This window comes from Pristiophorus japonicus, chromosome 17, assembly GCF_044704955.1.
Source record: "Pristiophorus japonicus isolate sPriJap1 chromosome 17, sPriJap1.hap1, whole genome shotgun sequence".
Classification (NCBI taxonomy): domain Eukaryota; kingdom Metazoa; phylum Chordata; class Chondrichthyes; family Pristiophoridae; genus Pristiophorus; species Pristiophorus japonicus.
This window is the reverse complement of record NC_091993.1, coordinates 32,957,040-32,978,048: the sequence shown is the minus strand read 5'-3', so window position 1 is coordinate 32,978,048 and position 21,009 is coordinate 32,957,040. Positions and strand designations below refer to the sequence as shown.

The following is a 21,009-nucleotide window of genomic DNA, read 5'->3' as shown; positions in this document are numbered from 1 at the left end:
GAACTTTGTGTAGTGTTTTGGTCTCCTTACCTAAGGAAGGATATACTTGCCATAGAGGGAGTGCAACAAAGGTTTACCAGACTGATTCCTGGGATGTGGAGATTGACCTATGAGTAGAGATTGAGTAGACTAGGATTATATTCTCTAGAGTTTAGAAGAATGAAAGGTGATCTCATTGAAACATACACAATTCTTACAGGGCTTGATAGGATAATGCAGGGAGAATGTTTCCCCCCAGGCTGGGGAGTCTAGAACCAGGGGTCACAGTCTCAGAATAAGGGGTTGGCCATTTAGGACTGAGATGAGGAGAAATTTCTTCACTCAGAGGGTGGTGAATCTTTGGAATTCTCTACCCCAGAGGGCTGTGGATGCTCAGTCGTTGAACATATTCAAGACGGAGATCGATAGATTTTTGAATATGAAGGGAATCAAGGGATATGAGGAAAGTGGAGTTGAGGTCGAAGATCACCCATGATGTTATTGAATGGCTCGAGGGGCCAAATGGCCTACTTCTGCTCCTAGTTCTTCATACGTTCTAATGCAGTTGGAGAATTTGTCCCAATTGAATGGGCCTGTGTAGATCCGCGCATGCGTGCTCGCTTTGCCCCGCAGCAGCGCCCGCTCCATTTCCGGGTCAGGCGAGACAAGCGGTTCCGGGCGAGACAAGGCGGGAATGGGCGGCAGGAGCGCGCGCGGTGGCTGTCCGAGCTCCTGGCATCCGAAGAGCGTGGGCCCCGCGGCCCTCGGCGGGGAGACGGGCTCTGACAAAGAGAATCAAGCTCCGATTGGCCGCATAATGATAAAGACGGAGAAGGTGCTGCACCTGAGGAGCTGCAAGGGGCGATCTGTCCGTGTGGTGAGGGAGCATTACCTGAGGGAGTCGGTGCCCTGCCACAGCTCCCTGTGCCAGGCTCAGTGCCGCCACGGTAAACAACCAAAGGGGGAAGCACTGTAACTTTCAACAATACTCCAGCCGCTCGTAAACTCAAAGAGAAAAGACTCGCATTTCAGGACCGCCCAAAGCGCTTCACAACCAATGAAGTCGTTTGTTTTGAAGTGTAGTCACTGTTGTAATGTGGGAAACGCGGCAGCCAATTGGGCACAGCAAGCTCCCACAGGCTGCAATCGAATAATGACCAGATCATATTTTTTTGTGATTAATGGTTGAGGGATAAATATTGGCCCCAGGACACCAGGGAGAGCTCCAACCTGCACATCTTCGAAATAGTGGCCATGGGATCTTTTACATATCCAGAGGGCAGACGGGGCCTTAGTTTAACGCCTCATCCGAAAGATGGCACCTCCGACAGTGCGGCGCTCCCTCAGCTCTGCCCCTCCGACAGTGCGGCGCTCCCTCAGCTCTGCCCCTCCGACAGTGCGGCGCTCCCTCAGCTCTGCCCCTCCGACAGTGCGGCGCTCCCTCAGCTCTGCCCCTCCGACAGTGCGGCGCTCCCTCAGCTCTGCCCCTCCGACAGTGCGGCGCTCCCTCAGCTCTGCCCCTCCGACAGTGCGGCGCTCCCTCAGCTCTGCCCCTCCGACAGTGCGGCGCTCCCTCAGCTCTGCCCCTCCGACAGTGCGGCGCTCCCTCAGCTCTGCCCCTCCGACAGTGCGGCGCTCCCTCAGCTCTGCCCCTCCGACAGTGCGGCGCTCCCTCAGCTCTGCCCCTCCGACAGTGCGGCGCTCCCTCAGCTCTGCCCCTCCGACAGTGCGGCGCTCCCTCAGCTCTGCCCCTCCGACAGTGCGGCGCTCCCTCAGCTCTGCCCCTCCGACAGTGCGGCGCTCCCTCAGCCCTGCCCCTCCGACAGTGCGGCGCTCCCTCAGCTCTGCCCCTCCGACAGTGCGGCGCTCCCTCAGCTCTGCCCCTCCGACAGTGCGGCGCTCCCTCAGCTCTGCCCCTCCGACAGTGCGGCGCTCTTGCAGTACTGCCCCTCCGACAGTACAGTGCAGTGCTTCTGCAGTACTGCCCCTCCGACAGTGTGTCACTTCCTCAGTACTGCACTGCAGTGTCAGCCTGGACTCTGTGCTCAAGTCTCTGGAGTGGAACTTGAACCCAGGACCTTCTGACTCCGGCACGAGTGCTACCCAATGAGCCAAGGCTGGCACAGTAAGAACTAAATAAGATAATTCTTTAAAAATATAGATGATATGAATTGGGTAGAATTTCTAATCTAGAAAGAATTTGCATTTTAGCTTTTTCATGACCTCGGGATATCCCAAAATGCTGTACAACTGATGAATTATTTTTGAAGTGCTGTCAGTGTTGGTATACAAATAAATGTGGCAGCCAATTTACAAACAGAAAGATCTTACAAACAGCAACTAAATGAATAACCGGATAATCTGATGATGGTTTAGGGAGGGGTGTTGACTAGGACAGACGCACCAACGTCCGTGTTCTCGATCAGGCCAACATCCCCAGCAGTGAAGCACTGACCACACTCTAGCAGCTCCGTTGGGAAGACCACATTGTCCACAAGCCGGACACAAGACTCCCCAAGCAAGCGCACTACTCGGAACTCCTACACAGCAAGCAAGCTCCAGGTGGGCAGGGGACACCCTCAAAGTCTCCTTGATAAAGTGCAACATCCCCACTGACACCAAAGACCACCCTAAATGGAGGAAGAGCATCCGGGGAGGGTGCTGAGCACCTCGAGTCTTGTCGCCGAGAGCATGCCGAAACCAAGCACAGGCAGCGGAAGGAGCTTGCGGCAAACCAGATTCCCCACCCACCCTTTCCTTCAACAACTGTCTGTCCCACTTGTGACAGAGACTGTAATTCCCGTGTTGGACTGTTCCGTCACCTGAGAACTCACTTTTGGAGTGGAAGCAAGTCTTCCTCGATTTCGAGGCACTGCCTATGATGATGATGTTGGCCAGGATGTCGAGAGAACTCCCTGATCTTTCAAATAGTGTCATGGGTTCTTTTACATTTATTTGAACAGGCAAACACCAGTTTAAGGTCTCATCTGAAAATCTAGTGCTTTTTTTCTGCAACTAACATATTATGTGGCTGGTGTGCAACGGCCACCACACGTTTTAACAAAAAAATCCACGCACTGGCATCTTCCACCCTTCAAGTTTTAGCTCAGGACCTGGAATATTAGGTCCTTCATTGAAACACCTGTGAACTTTTTGGCGTGGAAGCAAGTCATCCTCGACTCGAGGCACTGCCTATGATGATGATGATGAAGAGTTTCAGCTGTGGCTCAGTGGGTAGCACTCTCGGCGCTGATGTTCCCTCGCAGGTCGGGACCTCCACGCTGCCATGGCTGCCGCTTGCCGCTCCTTTTATGGCCCCGACTTGCCGCTGATGTTTCCTCGCAGGTTGGGGCTATAAAAGAAGCGGCGAGCGGCGGCCATGGACAGCGTGAAGGCATGCCACTGCAAGGTACAGTGCAAGCTGGTGCAGGAGGGCGACGGCTGTGAAAAGTGACATCATCAAGATCCAGGTCGGTGATTGGAGTGTGGGCAGATACAGCAGAAGCAGCGAGGTCGGGGCGAAGGAGCTGCGAGAGACTGTGGAGGGACATGATTGGGGCCCAGGGGAGGCGCGAGTTCGGGGCCAGGGACAGCACGGACCAGCCCACACTACGATACTAGGTCCGTGCAGTTGTCTTGGGTAATCCTTGCCACTGTACCAAGACATAGCTCTGTCAAGCCCATGTGGTGGCTGGCGTGCAACGGCCACCACACGTTTAAAAAAAAAAATGTACGCACAGACATCTTACACCCTTCAGGATGTAGTTTGGGTCCTTCATTGAAACACCTGTGAACTCATCCTTTTTTTGGCGTGGAAGCAAGTCATCCTCATTTCGAGGGACCGCCTATGATGATGAGTACTCTCGCCTCTGAGTCGCAAGGTTGTGGATTCAAGTCCCACTCCAGGGACTTGAGCACAAAAATCTAGGCCGACAGTCCAGTGCAGTGTTGAGGGATTGCCGCACTGTCGGAGGTGCTGTCTTTCGGATGAGACGTTAAGCCGAGTCTGCTCTCCGGTGGATGTAAAAGATCTTATGACACTATTTCGAAGAAGAGTTAACCCCAATCTCCTGGCCAATATCCCTCAATCCACATAACATGGAATAGATTAGCTGGTCATTATCACATTGCTATTTGTGGGAGCTTTCTGTGTGTAAATTGGCTGCCGCATTCCCACATTACAATAGTGACTGCACTCCAAAAGTACTTTATTGGCTTTGAGATGTCTGGTGGTTGTGAAAGACGCTAGATAAATGCATGTATTTCTTTTCACACATTGTTAAACTGGGATTTTTATTTTTTATGCCATTTGCTTAATTCTATATTAACTTAAATGTTTCAGAAGGGAAATTGCTGTCAGAAAGTGCAACTCATTATGTGATACCTGACTGGAAAGTGGTACAAGATTATCTGGAGATACTCGAGTTTCCGGAACTGAGAGGTATTGTCTTCATGCAGACAGCCTGTCAGGCTGTCCAGCACCAGAAGGGACGCAGGTTCGTGCTGGTTAATTGTCTGTGGAAGCTTTGATGGTTCTAAAGATTATAGCAAGCATGGGACAAAAAAGCTCCAGTCCTGTAATCATTTAACTGTGATTTACAACTGAAGCAGCAATGCAGTTGTAACTTTAGATTGTTTTCCTCAAATTTTTCATTCATTTGCATTCAACAGCAACAATTTGCAATTATAGAGTGCATTTTACACAGGAAAAACCTGGGAAATGCAAGGAAAACTGATGAAAGGGAGGAGAAATTAGAAAGGGTGGCCAATGGTTTGGTCAAAAAAATGGTCTTAAAAGAGGAGAGGGAGGTGTAGAGATGGAAGGGTTTACGGAGAAAGTTCCATTGTGCAGCCTAGGTGCCTGAAAATGCAGCCATCAGTGGCAGGGCGAAGGAGGGGAAAGGGGACCAGTCAGAGGAACGGAGAGTTTGGGGGAAGATGGGTGCGTGCGTGGTTATGGGGCTGGAGGAGGTTACAGAGACAGGAAGGGTCATGGAGCAATTTGAACACAAAGATGGGATTGTTAAATTTAAGGTGTCTGGGGGGCCGGGAGTTAATGTAGATCAGCGAGGATGGATGTAAAGGGTGAGCCTGACTTGGTGTGGAATAGGTTATGGGCTGCAGACGTTTTGATGAGCTGAGTTTATGGAGGGTGAAGAATGAGAGGCCAGCTGTGAGAGCATTGGCATAATCGAGTCTGGAGGTGACCAAACAAGGATGAGGATTTCAGCAGCTGATGGGCTGAGATAGAGACAGACACTGTTACAGAGGTGGAAGTAGGAACAAGATATGGGGTCAAACAGCATGCCGAAGTTGTAAACATTCTGGCTCAGCCCAAGACGGTAGCTGGGAGCGGAATGGAGTCTGACCCCGGAGTGCGCTTGAACCCACATCCTTCTGACTCAGAAGAGAGTGCTACCCACTGAGCCAAAGCTGGCACGTGGAGGAAGTTATTGTTCATCCAAGAGACTAACAGCACTAAGGTAGTGGAGATGGTTGTGAGAGCTTGTGGAGAGGCAGAGCTGCATGTCGCTGGCATATATGTGGATGCCGCCACCATGCCTTTGGATGGTCTCAGCTGGTTCTCAAACTTCAGCCTCGGCTGAACTTTTATTGGATGTGTTTGAGGGTCGGGGTTGTTGGCCAAGGTCAGGAAGAATGCTGACGGATGCTAAACACTCCGGAAGCAGTGATGTGCTGGTTTACAGCCCCATCGGTGCTGCCTTCCTGTGTCTCACTTGAGTGTCATTCACAGGTGACTCAGTAGTAAACATTGACATGCTATTCAGACTTTGGGAGCACCAGAGGAAGATTGCACATTCAGTTTCTTATTGTTGGGAAATTATTGTGTCTTCGGGCCGTGATGGCTATAAGGCAGTGTTAGTCTCTGTTTTGATTTAGTCTCAGTTTTAACCGGGTATAATGCACTATATATTACAGGGGAATCTATCCACTCAACAAAACATAGTTTATTTTATAATGGGATGTTGAATAATAATGTACTCCATGTAGGAACCATTTACTTTCTAGAGACTGATAACTTTGAATGAAGTCATAAGCAGAGACTAAATATATCAATTCTAAAACAAGGAGACTAAATTGAACCAGCTTCATTAATAATGTGTGAGTCAATGGACGTGTGAATTTTGATGTTTGTCACTTACCTAGAATGGGATAAATGGGTATTGACAAGATTGTCAATGAGCCAATCACAGTAATCAGGCACTTTAATAGCATCAGCTGTTCTTTGAATGCCAAGCAAACACAAATTATTACACGTATTACAGGGCTTTCAGCTTTCGTGAAATGCAACTTTGTCTTAGAAAGAGAATCTTATTTCAAATCAAAGTGTATTTTTATCCCTTTTCCGTTTTCTTGCCATACACCATTTCCCCCACTAGCTGAGATGGTGGGGGTCTTGTTGCCAGATTATCAGAAGGTGGTTGTCCGTGCCATTTGCAGCTAGCCATTGGATGCTATGATAGAAGGTGGAACTGTGTGGGAATGCCTTCCCAGGACAGTATGCCTGAACGTGGTAACTCTGTGAAGGATCTTGGATGCACACCTGTACTGTTCCACAGCGCCCTTGGTTTTTTATGTAAAGATTTCATTGGTTTCAGTAAACAGCAAGCAGAAAGATCGGTTGTGATTATAAAATGATGCATTTTGTTAGTGGGAAAATGTTTGCATTTCCAATTTCTATATGATGGTTGTTGCTTCTGAGTGACTTCCTCCCTCTGCCCAGTAAATAAGTATGTTGCAAATAAATCATAGAATGTTGCTGTACAGAAGGAGGCCGTTCAGATCATCATGCCTGTGATGGCTCTTTGGTAGAGCTATCCAATTAATCCCAGTCCCCCTGCTCTTTCCCCATAGCCCTGTAAATGTTTTCTCCAAGTATTTATCTAATTCTCTTTTTAATGTTACTGTTGAATCTGCTTCTATCACCCTTTCAGGCAGTGCATTCCAGATCAAAACTTGCTGTGTAAAATGAAGAAATGTATTATTTATTCAGTTTGCTAAGAAAATGCAGTTTGTTTTATTTATTGGAAACTAGGAATGCTAGGAATAAACCCCTGAACAAAACTGTTAAAATATAATCAAAATTGTTCAGAGGCAGGAATGTTTCACATTTCATTTAAATGCTGTTAGAGTTTCTTATTATCATGTTAGATTTAAGAGGCATTGCCTTCTCAGTAAAGTATTACACAGGATTCTTTACCCTGTGCGCCTATACAGTGCATGTAATAACCTCATCAAGTGCAAAATGCGTGGTGTGGTTTGGAGACTTAATTTTTTTTGATTTATTAAACCTGTACTGTAGAGCCATAACACGAACATTTTCCCATCAGATTTCATGGCATCTTTTGAGCCTGAGGGAAAAGATGCCACAGTGACTGCTGGGTGAGTGTTCGTGCTGCAATATGAACTTTTTATTCCATTTATGTACTCATGACCTTCTACGATTTTGCAGAGTTGAAATATCATGTGCAGCCTGAGTAAGAATTGTGAAATGTTCTTTCTCTGCTTTGCCCTGCTCTGGGTAGATCTGTCTGCTGATCTTTTTCTCCCTTTCACCCCATTGCCTCATTGACTCTATTACTAAGTATTTTTTTAACAATGCCATTGTCTCTTGCTTTTGCTCTCTCTTTCCTTCTCTCTAACTTCAATGAACTATTGATTATTGTTCAGTTTATGGTAATTAACTCATAAAATAGTTCTGGATGAGGAAGGCTATTCAACACATTTTAGGATAGAACAGTTTGCTGGATCAGTTCCGCTGCCACTAGACCTCCCCCTCCATCACTGGTGCATTGTGGCTGCAGTATGTACAATCTACAAGATGCACTGCACAGACTCACCAAGCATACTTCCAACAGCACCTCCATCCCCAGTGGCCTCTACTACCGAGAAGGACAAGAGCAGCAATGTCATGGGAACACCATCGCCTTCAAATTCCCTTCCAAGTTGTATTCTGATTTGGACTTGTATTGCTGTTCCGTCATCATTACTGGGTCAGTACCCTCGAATTCCTGGCCTAATAGCATTGTTGGAACACCGTTGGCAGAAAGACTGCCTCTGTTAGGAGGTGGTGTGGCAGTATTGGTGAAGGAGAATGTTACAGTGCCGGAGAGAGAGGATGTCCTGGAGGGGTCAAGGACAGAACCTATATGGCTCGAGTTAAGAAAGAATAGAAGTGCCATTACACTACTAGGTATTACACTTAAAGGCTACCAACTAGTGGGGAAAATATGGAGGAGCAAATTTGTAGAGAAATGTCAGAGATGCAAGAACTATAGAGTAGTGATAATGGGGGCTTCAACTATCCTAATATAGACTGGGAATAGTAATAGTGTAAAGGGCAGAGATGGGGAAGAATTTCTGAAGTGTGTTCTGGAGAACTTTCTTGATCAGTACGTTTCCAGCCCAACGAGGAAGGAGGCATTGCCGGATCTGGTTCTGGAGAATGAGGTAGGTCTTTGAAATAGTGCCGTGGGATCTTTTACGTCCACCTGAGAGCAGACGGGGCCTCGGTTTAACGTCTCATCCGAAAGATGACACCTCTGACAGTGCAGCACTCCCTCAATACTGTATTGGGAGTGCAGCCTGGATTTTGTGCTCAAGTCCTTGGAGTGGGACTTGAACCCACAACTTCCTGACTCGGGAGGCGAGCGTGCTACCCACTGAGCCACAGCTGATACGCAAGAGGAACTTTTAAGTCCTTAAAGTCTGCAATGGAAATGCCACAGAAGCTCTCCTATGAGGAGAGATTGAGTAGACTAGGTCTATATTCTCTAAAGTTTAGAAGAATGAGAGATGATCTCATTGAAACATACGAAATTCTTACAGGGCTTGTCAGGGTAGATGCAGGGAGGATGTTTCCCCTGCCTGGGGAGTCTAGAACCAGGGGTCAGAATAAGTGGTTGGCTATTTTGGACTGAGATGAGAAATTTCTTCACTCAGAGGGTTGTGAATCTTTGAAATTCTTTACGTCAGAGCTGTGGAGGCTCAGTCGTTGAATATATTCAAGACAGAGATCGATAGATTTTTGAATATTAAGAGAATTGAGGGATATGGGGATAGTGCAGGAAAGTGGAGTTGAGGTAGAAGATCACTTATGATCTTATTGAATGGTAGAGCAGGCTTGAGGGGCTGAATGGCCTACTATTCCTTCTATTTTTTATGCCTTATGTTTGTAACGGATACCAGGAGGTACAGCTAGGTTGGTGAGGGGACATATTCCCCTTCTGAATCTATGTTGGCCACATGAAGTACATAAAATAATGACAGTCCCAGTTGGGAAACCATTGTTCCATTACCCCTTTTTTGTGGAAAGATAAAATTTGTTCTCTTTTAAATCAACTCTTAAAAATACCAGAATGTTACTGTGTCCTGTTCTATTACTTTCCCTGCCAGTAGCTCCCAGCTAAGAAACCTTGGGAGCCAAGCTCAACTTCTGTCAAATTTCTATATTTAACACTTTGTCCAGGTCTTGGTAATGGTGCCATATGTGAACCGGGAAATCTGGGTCGCATTTTTCAGAGCAACTTATCAGAAAAGTAACAGTATATCATGTAATGTAGCAGAATACAGCATTATTCCCCAATACACAATGCAAGGGGGTTCACCCTCAATTCCCCACAATAGTTCCCTGTATTAGCTGTGCTGTTGGAGGAATCACTTGAGTGGAAATCAAATCCTTCTACACAGCTGAGTTTTTGAGGATAGACTCTTCCAGTCATGGATGAGTTACAACTTCCTTTAGCTGAACACCAGAAAGTTGCTTATCATTGTTCTTGGAATCTATCACTAATTCTGGCCCTTACCACTGACTCTTCCCTGGCAAAAATTGTGCAAAATCTTGATGTCGCATTAGAACTGAACTTCAAACACAATGTCCTCTCCATCACAAAGACTGCTTATTTGCATCTCGTGACATTGTCCATCTCCAGCCCCTGTATCTCAGCCGCCTGCCACTGAAAACCCTTATCAATGCTTTTGTCGCCTCCAGACGCGATCATTTCAGTGCTTTCCTCACTGGCCTTCCTTCGTCCATCCTCCATAAAGTCCAACTTATCTGAAAACAAAGTTGCCCTCATTCTGTCCATTTCCCACCACTCGTGTTTTCGAAGACCTACGATGTCTCCCTGTCCTCCAGCACATTACATTTAAAATCCCTCCTTCTGCTTTCAAAGCCTGGCCTCCTGTGTATCCGTCCGTACATTCACCCCTCCATTGGTGGCAGGGGCCCTGCTCTCTAACTTTCTCCTTAAATCCCTCCATTTCTCTACTCTTTCATCCTTTAAAAACACTTTTTCAAATCCCTTTTATTTGTTAGCACGCTGTCCTATCTTCTCTAGCTTGACATTCTGTTCCTTTTACCACTCCTGTGTAAAGTACCATGGGAGGTTTTGCACGTTAATGGTGCTCTGTAAAAGCAAGTTGTTGTTGCTTACATGGACGGTATTTGGTGGACCTGCTTGTATGTGGCCAGAGTGTCATCTCTAAATTGGCTGCTGATGCTCTAAAAGTATATGTTGAATGTATGAGGGGGTGATATATGGTTCAAAACAGGAGGTGGAGAAAATATAAGATACCAGATTTAAAAAAAAACATTTGCAAAATATATGCAGTCAAACGAAATGTCTTAATTTTGGAGAATTTTTTTAATAAACCAAAAGAACTTGGTTGTATCTTTGATTTTCAAGAAGCAATATGTAGTGAAGTCATTAAACGGTTAAATCTGCAATCAGTTAAATTAACTTCCTAATGACATTTTGGGAAGGTTCCACTCCAGGATTGAGCGTCTGTTAAAAGCCTTGGGCTATTTTAATCAAAGATCGTCAACTTAACAGATTGCAGTTCATTTTGTCCCTGTTGTTCATTTAATTCCCACCGTGTGCAGTATGGATAGCTGTACCTGCTGGTACCAGTTAGCTTCTGTGCTATTTCCACTGTAGTCTTTAAGGACTTTAAAGTTCATCTCCTTTCTCAAATTATTTATTGTATTATAAATGCCGGCATGGACTGGTTGGGCCGAATGGCCTGTTTCTGGTTCTTATATCCTATGTAATGGAATAAAAGTTGAACCGTTTCTCAAATATAGCACTCTATGATAATGGGAATGTTGTTTAGAATTTAAGCAACAACAGCTTGGATTTCTGGAGTGCCTTTAATGTAGTGAAACATCTCAACAGGCTTGAAAATAGCAGGATTGGAAACTTTTCACCAGTATGGCATTTTGGACTTGTTAAAAATAGCTCTGTAGTCAGTGGAAGCTTTTCTGCCAAATCAGCAAATGTTATTCGAGGTGAAAGAGGAACATTCTGGGTGAGGCCTCACCTGGAATATTGTGTTCAGTTTTGGTTTCTTAATCTGAGGAAGGACATTCTTGTTATTGAGGGAGTGCAGCGAAGGTTCACCAGACTGATTCCCGGGATGGCTGGACTGACATATGAGGAGAGACTGGATCAACTGGGCCTTTATACATTGGAGTTTAGAAGGATGAGCGGGGATCTCATAGAAACATACAAGATTCTGACAGGACGGGACAGGTTAGATGCAGGTAGAATGTTCCCAATGTTGGGGAAGTCCAGAAGCAGGGGACACAGTCTAAGGATAAGGGGTAAGCCATTTAGGACTGAGATGAGGAGAAACTTCTTCACTCAGAGTTGTTAACCTGTGAAATTCCCTGCCACAGAGAGTTGTTGATGCCAGTTCATTGGATATATTCAAGAGGGAGTTAGATATGGCCCTTACGGCTAAAGGGATCAAGGGATATGTAGAGAAAACAGGAAAGGGGTACTGAGGGAATGATCAGCCATGATCTTATTGAATGGTGGTGCAGGCTCAAAGGGCCGAATGGCCTACTCCTGCACCTATTTTCTATGAGTCTCTGTTATGGTGCTTATATGTCGAATTACTTTCCCCTTTAATGGAAATCAGTTGGTGAAGCTAGTATGAAGCTACCAACTTGAAGATGATTACATTTTTGGCAAGCAGGATTGTTGGAGGATGGCTTTTATTTATGATTAGATGTTCTATCCCTCAAAATCAATAAGGTTCTTGAAACATTGAGGTCAAGTATTCATCGTTTTGTTCGGTATCTAATACATGCAATAGTACTTAGGTATACACTTAAAATATAGTAAAGGGTACTTACAATCATACTTGATGGTTGGAGACTCTAATGCGTTACAGTTCTTACAATTCACTAGATTGATTTCTGGGATGAGAGGGCTGTCTTATGATGAGAGATTGTGTAGAATGGGCCTGTGCTCTCTGGAGTTTAGAAGAATGAGAGGTGATCTCATTGAAACATACAAGATTCTGAAGGGGATTGACAGGGTAGATGCTGAGAGGTTGTTTCCCCCGGGCTGGAGTGTCAAGAACCAGGGGTCTCAGGATAAGGGGTTGGCCATTTAAGACAGAGATGAGGAGGAATTTCTTCACTCAGAGGGTTGTGAATCTTTGGAACTCTCTGCCCCCAGAGAGTTGTGAATGCTGAGTCTCTGAATATATTCAAGGCTGAGATCGATAGATTTTTGGAGTCTAGGGGAATCAAGGGATATGGAGATCGGGCAGGAAAGTGGAGTTGAGGTCGATGATCAGCCATGATCTTATTGAATGGTGGAGCAGGCTCGAGGGGACGTATGGTCTTACTCCTGCTCCTATTTCTTATGTTCTTATCGTTCTGAGCTCAGTATTTATGTTGATCAAGTCTTCTGAATCCAGATCCACATTACTATCTGCCACTTTCCTTATCAGAATAATGTATGGCAAGCTACACCGACCTGATATGTTTTGTTCACGTGTACAGCTTTACATCTTTAAACTGCGGAGTAGTGAGTAATTTTACACCATTTCTAGTGATTGACATGGGTGCACATGTAAATATCGTGCTTTCCACTTTCTCGGGCTGCTTATCTTTTACCCCTACTAGGTGATCCTCAGCACGGCTCACTGTTTCCTGATTATGCCCAAAGTTAAAATGCTACTCTGTATAAGTAGAATCTAATTGAAACCCATTCCATAGCAATATCTTCAGCTAATAAGTTGATTTCCTTAGTAACAAACTCTCTTTCCTTTGGGCTAACGAGATCAATATAACTCCTTTACTTTGTTATCTTATCAAAAAAGGAATTCTCATTACATATTGCTATATCACCAAGTGAAAATACTAATTATAAGTCTCTGATCATTCATCCCAGCTTGATTCGCCACCCACCACATTCTTCAGAAATCTTAAGATACTGGGTCAAACCTTCCTGGGAAATTAACAGCGTGTTAACGATGCGTGGTTTTAGTAATGCACGAATTAGCCAGAAGTTCAGGGGATGTTTGACAGGCCGTGAGTTGTGACTCTCCAGAACTTGCTGATTGATTTTTGCCGCTTGCCTCGCACAAATGGCATCTCACCCTCAGCCTCCCCATTATTTTTAAGAACTTGCTGGATTTGCACATTAATTGCCATTAAATTAGCCGCAGAAAGTTAACACGCTGTTTTTTTCCCAGCAAGGTTTGGCCCATTACCACTTAAGAACCTTCCTCCCCTACCTAACAATCCAAGGCTAAAAGTTAACATTACTACAATATAAAGGCAAATCAATAGTGGTTTACATTAGCACACTTCAACTCAGAACAGGATTATACAACGTGAGCTTTAAAAAGATACAGCCGACTACTTTTAAACTTTTTAATGTTTGTAAGGAGGACAGGAAAACTGGTCTTTGCTAACACTAAAAATGTCACTGACATTCTGTCACTGGTAAATGGAAATGTATGTGATTAAATGTACGTGTGCAGAGCCCATCTATCCTGTGGCACAGGGCATGCACTCGTTGTATAACTGAGGACACATACCAACTAAAAGATGGTTTGAGAGGGACCAAAACTCATAGAAACATAGAAAATAGGTGCAGGAGTAGGCCATTCGGCCCTTCGAGCCTGCATCGCCATTCAACAAGATCATGGCTGATCACCTCCCCCCAAGCCCCCTCCACACACCCCGACCCCCCCAGCCGCAAGGACCACATCCAACTCCCTCCCGAACACATCCAATGAACTGGCATCAACAACTCTCCGCGTCAGGGAATCCCACAGGCTAACAACTCCCCGAGTGAAGAAGTCTCTCCCAATCCCAGCCCCAAACAGCCCACCCCCCCATCCCAAGAGCGTGCCACCCCCCGGCTCCGGACTCACCCAACACCGAGAACACTCCCCCCGCACCCAACCCGCCCCGTCCCGTCAGAATCCTTCCCAAATGCTGAACACCCCCGGATGTCGAGCCCCCAGCCCCGGCCACCCCGGAACCACGCCCCCATGACGCCAACCACACCACATCCACCAACTGCCATCTGTGCAGTCAACCCGTCCACCCCACTCCGAACACTCCCTGCACCGAGGCACAGAGCCCCCAGGCCCACCCCTCCAACACACTTCGCCCCTCCAGACCGCCGCTGCAATGTGGCCCCTCCTGTCCCCCGCCCTGGGTTTCTCCGCCCCCCCCACCTCCACCACTCTCCCCTCCATCCCCTGCCCCTGTCTCCCCTCATCTTCCCTCTTGGGCTCCCATCTTGGGGGCGGTAACCTTCTGGGGCAGGGAATTTTAGCCCCCAGCATGGAAGTCCTGCTCCCGCCGCAGAATTGGCCTTACCACCCCTCAATGGAAGCGTAGTGTAATTTCCCACACTCCACTTCCTTTGGGGGCAGTTACCGGGGCACGACTGGATGCTCCTGTGACAGTTTGAACTGGTGCTCCCCAACTCTCCCATCCTCTGACAGTCTGAACTGGTGCTCTCCACTCTCCTGTCCTGTGACAGTCTGAACTGGTGCTCTCCACTCTCCCGTCCTGTGACAATTGGAACTGGTGCTCTCCACTCTCTCGCATGTGGCAGTTTGAACTCATTTCATATTGCAAAATACTATGGATGTTGGAAATCTGAAATAAAAACAGAAAATGCCAGTGTCAGCTTAGGTCAGTTTGTAGCACTTTTGCCTCTGAGTCAGAAGGTTGTGCGTTTGAGACCCGCTTTAGAGCGTTGGCACATAATTTAGGTTGACACCAGTGCAGTACTGAGGGAGTGCTGCATTGTCAGAAGTATGCCCCTTTTAACATCGTATAATCTGTCTTAATGTGGCAGTGCCACTTGAGATCTGAGGATTTATGTGTCAAGATATATATGGATACTTTTGTATAAACAAAAAGAGATTCTCCTCCTCGGTTAATGCACTGCAATATATTGCTATAGAAAATAGGTGCAGGAGCAGGCCACTCAGCCCTTCTAGCCTGCACCGCCATTCAATGAGTTCATGGCTGAACATGAAACTTCAGTACCCCCTTCCTGCTTTCTCGCCATAACCCTTGATCCCCCGAGTAGTAAGGACTTCATCTAACTCCCTTTTGAATATATTTAGTGAATTGGCCTCAACTACTTTCTGTGGTAGAGAATTCCACAGGTTCACCACTCTGGGTGAAGAAGTTTCTCCTCATCTCGGTCCTAAATGGCTTACCCCTTATCCTCAGACTGTGACCCCTGGTTCTGGACTTCCCCAACATTGGGAACATTCTTCCTGCATCTAACCTGTCTAAATCCGTCAGAATTTTAAACGTTTCTATGAGGTCCCCTCTCATTCTTCTGAACTCCAGTGAATACAAGCCCAGTTGATCCAGTCTTTCTTGATAGGTCAGTCCCGCCATCCCGGGAATCAGTCTGGTGAACCTTCGCTGCACTCCCTCAATAGCAAGAATGTCCTTCCTCAAGTTAGGAGACCAAAACTGTACACAATACTCCAGGTGTGGCCTCACCAAGGCCCTGTACAACTGTAGTAACACCTGTATTCAAATCCCCTCGCTATGAAGGCCAACATGCCATTTGCTTTCTTAACCGCCTGCTGTACCTGCATGCTAACCTTCAATGACTGATGTACCATGACACCCAGGTCTCGTTGCACCTTCCCTTTTCCTAATCTGTCACCATTCAGATAATAGTCTGTCTCTCTGTTTTTACCACCAAAGTGGATAACCTCACATTTATCCACATTATACTTCATCTGCCATGCATTTGCCCACTCACCTAACCTATCCAAGTCACTCTGCAGCCTAATAGCATCCTCCTCGCAGCTCACACTGCCACCCAACTTAGTGTCATCCGCAAATTTGGAGATACTGCATTTAATCCCCTCGTCTAAATCATTAATGTACAATGTAAACAGCTGGGGCCCCAGCACAGAGCCTTGCGGCACCCCACTAGTCACTGCCTGCCATTCTGAAAAGTACCCGTTTACTCCTACTCTTTGCTTCCTGTCTGACAACCAGTTCTCAATCCACGTCAGCACACTACCCCCAATCCCATGTGCTTTAACTTTGCACATTAATCTCTTGTGTGGGACCTTGTCGAAAGCCTTCTGAAAGTCCAAATATACCACATCAACTGGTTCTCCCTTGTCCACTTTACTGGAAACATCCTCAAAAAATTCCAGAAGATTTGTCAAGCATGATTTCCCTTTCACAAATCCATGCTGACTTGGACCTATCATGTCACCATTTTCCAGATGCACTACTATGACATCCTTAATAATTGATTCCATCATTTTACCCACTACTGAGGTCAGGCTGACCGGTCTATAATTCCCTGTTTTCTCTCTCCCTCCTTTTTTAAAAAGTGGGGTTACATTGGCTACCCTCCACTCGATAGGAACTGATCCAGAGTCAATGGAATGTTGGAAAATGACTGTCAATGCATCCGCTATTTCCAAGGCCACCTCCTTAAGTACTCTGGGATGCAGTCCATCAGGCCCTGGGGATTTATCGGCCTTCAATCCCATCAATTTCCCCAACACAATTTCCCGACTAATAAAGATTTCCCTCAGTTCCCCCTCCTTACTAGATCCTCTGACCCCTTTTATATCCGGAAGGTTGTTTGTATCCTCCTTAGTGAATACCGAACCAAAGTACTTGTTCAATTGGTCTGCCATTTCTTTGTTCCCCGTTATGACTTCCCCTGATTCTGACTGCAGGGGACCTACGTTTGTCTTTACTAACCTTTTTCTCTTTACATACCTATAGAAACTTTTGCAGTCCACCTTAATGTTCCCTGCAAGCTTCTTCTCGTACTCCCATTTTCCCTGCACTAATCAAACCCTTTGTCCTCCTCTGCTGAGTTCTAAATTTCTCCCAGTCCCCAGGTTCGCTGCTATTTCTGGCCAATTTGTATGCCACTTCCTTGGCTTTAATACTATCCCTGATTTCCCTAGATAGCCACGGTTGAGCCACCTTCCCTTTTTTATTTTTACGCCAGACAGGAATGTACAATTGTTGTAATTCATCCATGCGGTCTCTAAATGTCTGCCATTGCCCATCCACAGTCAACCCCCTAAGTATCATTCGCCAATCTATCCTAGCCAATTCACGCCTCATACCTTCAAAGTTACCCTTCTTTAAGTTCTGGACCATGGTCTCTGAATTTACTGTTTCATTCTCCATCCTAATGCAGAATTCCACCATATTATGGTCACTCTTCCCCAAGGGGCCTCGCACAATGAGATTGCTAATTAATCCTCTCTCATTACACAACACCCAGTCTAAGATGGCCTCCCCCCTAGTTGGTTCCTCAACATATTGGTCTAGAAAACCATCCCTTATGCACTCCAGGAAATCCTCCTCCACCGTATTGCTTCCAGTTTGGCTAGCCCAATCTATGTGCATATTAAAGTCACCCATTATAACTGCTACACCTTTATTGCATGCACCCCTAATTTCCTGTTTGTTGCCCTCCCCAACATCCCTATTACTGTTTGGAGGTCTGTACACAACTCCTACTAACGTTTTTTGCCCTTTGGTGTTCTGCAGCTCTACCCATATAGATTCCACATCATCCAAGCTAATGTCTTTCCTAACTCTGGCATTAATCTCCTCTTTAACCAACAATGCTACCCCACCTCCTTTTCCTTTTATTCTATCCTTCCTGAATGTTGAATACCCCTGGATGCTCTGCTGCAAATCCAGGTAAATGGTTTATTTGCATGTTTCTGATAAAGGTAACCCTGTCTGACTAAAAGCATATTAGGACATTGTTTTCCTTCCCAACTCCCTGGTGCCATGTACACAGATGAAAGAGCCATATGATACTGTAGGTCTGAAATATCTCCTTGCTAGTATTGTGGCAAATCAGTGTATAGGAGCACCGATGTGTGGATTTTGGGGATTTAGGTTTGTCCATGCAAACCCTCCACACTAAGGGCCCAAATTTCCCCAGCCGCCTAGAGCGACGTAGTTAGTTGTGGTACGCCGACTTCGTGGGGCAAAAAACGCGCCGAAAATGTATCTTCTAATTTGGCCGCTCCTTCTGGTCCCGTGGCGTGACGCTGCAGAGACTGTGGGGGGGCAGAGCTTCGGCCGTGCTTGCTCAGCGCAGCCGGCAGGGCGGGGCTTGGGCCCAGCGTCATCACAAGTGCCGGCAGGGGGACGCATGTCCATTTCAGCGTGCGCACTGCGCGTTTTAGTGTGCCCGCATGCGCAATGGAGCAGGAAGCTTGGCAATCGGCCAATTAAGGGGAGAGCATCCTCAGTGCCTCAGCAGCATTGGCAGTGGACCATATATAAAGGTAAGGTGTGAATAGTGATTTTTGGGTGGCTGAGGGAGTGGAAAGGAATGCTGCATAGGTGGAAGAAAGGTGAGAACTGTGATTTTTCAAGATAACCTGAGTGTAAGTCTAATACACCAATGACGCAAGAGAGTGCAACAAGAACAAAGAATTTCCTCCATGAGGAAGTGGAGAAACTAGTCACTGTCATTGAGGACAAATGGCTGGAGCTGGATATCAATAAGAGTGGTCCCACAAAAGTTCCACCCAAAGAAATGAGAAGACGATGGAACCTAGTTGCAGAAGAATACTCTGCAGGGGTGAATACCGTAAGATCTGAAAGCCAGTGCAAAAAGAAATGGCAGGACGTTGGTCAAGTAGTGATTGTAAGTAATATCTTCATCTTTAAATGGAATTGTAATTGTAAGTGTGACCATCACTATATGTCCCACCCATCAGAAGTGCAACACGTGTGAAAAGTTATATTTTCATCTTTGCAGAAGGAATTGGCCCACAACAAAAGGGAAAGACTTAGAACAGGAGGAGGGCCGCCAAATCTGCACCAACTATCACCCCTGGAACAGAGGGTTGCTGCCTTGCTGAGTCGCACCTGCAGAAAAAGAATCAGCTCTGCACAAGCTGGGCCCACATACGAGGGTGAGTCATTAAAATGCATCGTCGCCCTTCAGATCAAACTGCTGACTGGCCTGCTACACGTGAGACTATTCATGCCACCCATCCTACCCCCTCCTGTGCTGCTAACCATTTGACTGTTCTGTTGTATTTTGCAGAAGAAGAAGACAATCCTGAACATCCAGAAGATCCAGATGCGTAGGCTCCAGACCAAGGCGGGTGGGGGGAGGTGGGGTCCATGGGAGAATGCTGAGCGTGATATGGATCAGTCCATAGTACAGGGCATCACACTGCTAGAAACCTCAATGAGTTCCGCGGCGACATTCCATGGTTTTACATCTTCCGAGATTGCGGGTCCCAGTAGCGGTGGTGAAATGCATGTTGCAACACCCAGTGCCCCACTGACCCAGCCTGCATCTCACACTGGAGGGGTGCCACTCGGCAGACTCATGGCGAGGGGAAGGAGAAGCTGACCAGTCTGTCTTGAGATGCAGCCTTCATCAGATGTTAATCAGGTTATGTCATTGGGTGAGGAGACCAATGCCCTTACAAGATCACTCGTGGCGACCATCCATGGAGTGCGTGATGAGGTAGCGACACTGTCGGGAGAAATATCAGCACTGAACGGGAACTGAGGGCGGGCATTTCAGAGGGTATGCAAACGATGGCAGATGCCATGAGGGAGCTAGCTGCTGCAATAAGGGCACAAAGGCCGGATACTCAAATGCCACTCCCACTTCAATCCACGCACCAGCCACCGGTGAGACCCAAACAGGCCCCCAACCTCCCCACCCTCCACCACCATCACCGACCCTATGAGGAAGTGCACTTTCCCCGAGATGTGAGTGAGGGATGGGTGCAGCCTTTCTTTGCTGTTGTTGCTGCTGTTGTTGAAGTGCATTGTAAACTTTCCAATAAAAGATATTTTGCATTAAGACTGAATCATGTTCCATTATCACCACACAACATTGAGAAACAACTGTTTTAAAATTTTAAAAAATCCTTCACCTCTACAGTCATACGTGCCTGCCGCCCCTAGCCCTAGCCGAAGGGCTAGCCGGTGCGTTCTGCAGTCGGCAAGGTAAGACTGCTCTATTTTCAGTAGCTGATTTATCTTTCCTTTATTTTTGAAGATGTTGTGCTGAAAATATTGTGATGTTGTGCTGATGCTGTGAAGGTGTTTAGTGCTTTGGAATCCTCTAACTCACCTTACCCCCCCGCCCCCCACCCCCCCCCCCCCACCCCATTTCTGGCTACCTGCACTGATTTTTTAAAATGTAGGTAAGGGTTTTCTGTGCCTACAAAAGTGGCCACATACACTGGCCTAAGTTAGTTTGGAGTAACTTTTAGCTGGCCAAATTTGCTTCTATGGCCAAAACAGGTGTAAGTGGCTGGTCACGCCCCCTTTTGGAGAAAAAAACCAAAACTTTAAAAAAAACCTAACTAACTGACTTACACTGGAGCAAGTTAAATGGGGAAATTTGCGCTTTTTAAGTTACTCCAAAAAAAGCTACTTGCTCCAAAAAAACTCGGCAACTCCTGGGGAAATTTGAGCCCATAGTTCCTTATCTCAGTTAGGATACCATGAGCAAGCATCTGACAAAGGCTGGGAGCTCTGATGGGAAAATTGGAGTTATTTTTGTGCACATCTTAATGACCAGTTCAGACTGGCATAGTCTTAACTATGGATGTGTGCGGTGTGGGCAAACAAGCATAGAGAAGAAAAAGAGGATTCAGAACCTTAAAAAAAAGAAACTCCCAGCATTCCCATTCCCTCTCATCCTGAGTTATTACAGGATTTGGATAAAGAAA

General features: G+C 46.4%; 1 protein-coding gene across 4 annotated transcripts in view; it reads left to right on the top strand.

The window, feature by feature from the left end:
* Positions 1-661: 661 nt before the first annotated feature.
* The window catches only part of dis3l (DIS3 like exosome 3'-5' exoribonuclease), a 48,649-nt gene continuing 28,301 nt past the window's right edge, over positions 662-21,009 (top strand). For 3 of the 4 annotated variants that reach the window (XR_011587449.1, XM_070858591.1, XM_070858590.1), the window contains exons 1-2: positions 662-926; positions 4,322-4,475. Coding sequence is in view for 3 of the 4 variants with exons in the window: in XM_070858591.1 (XP_070714692.1) it covers positions 674-926; positions 4,322-4,475 (407 nt within the window). In the remaining variant the exon portion in view is untranslated. Of the gene's footprint in view, positions 927-4,321; positions 4,476-7,334; positions 7,384-21,009 lie in introns of those variants that run through there. The other variant, XM_070858592.1, reaches the window with a different exon arrangement.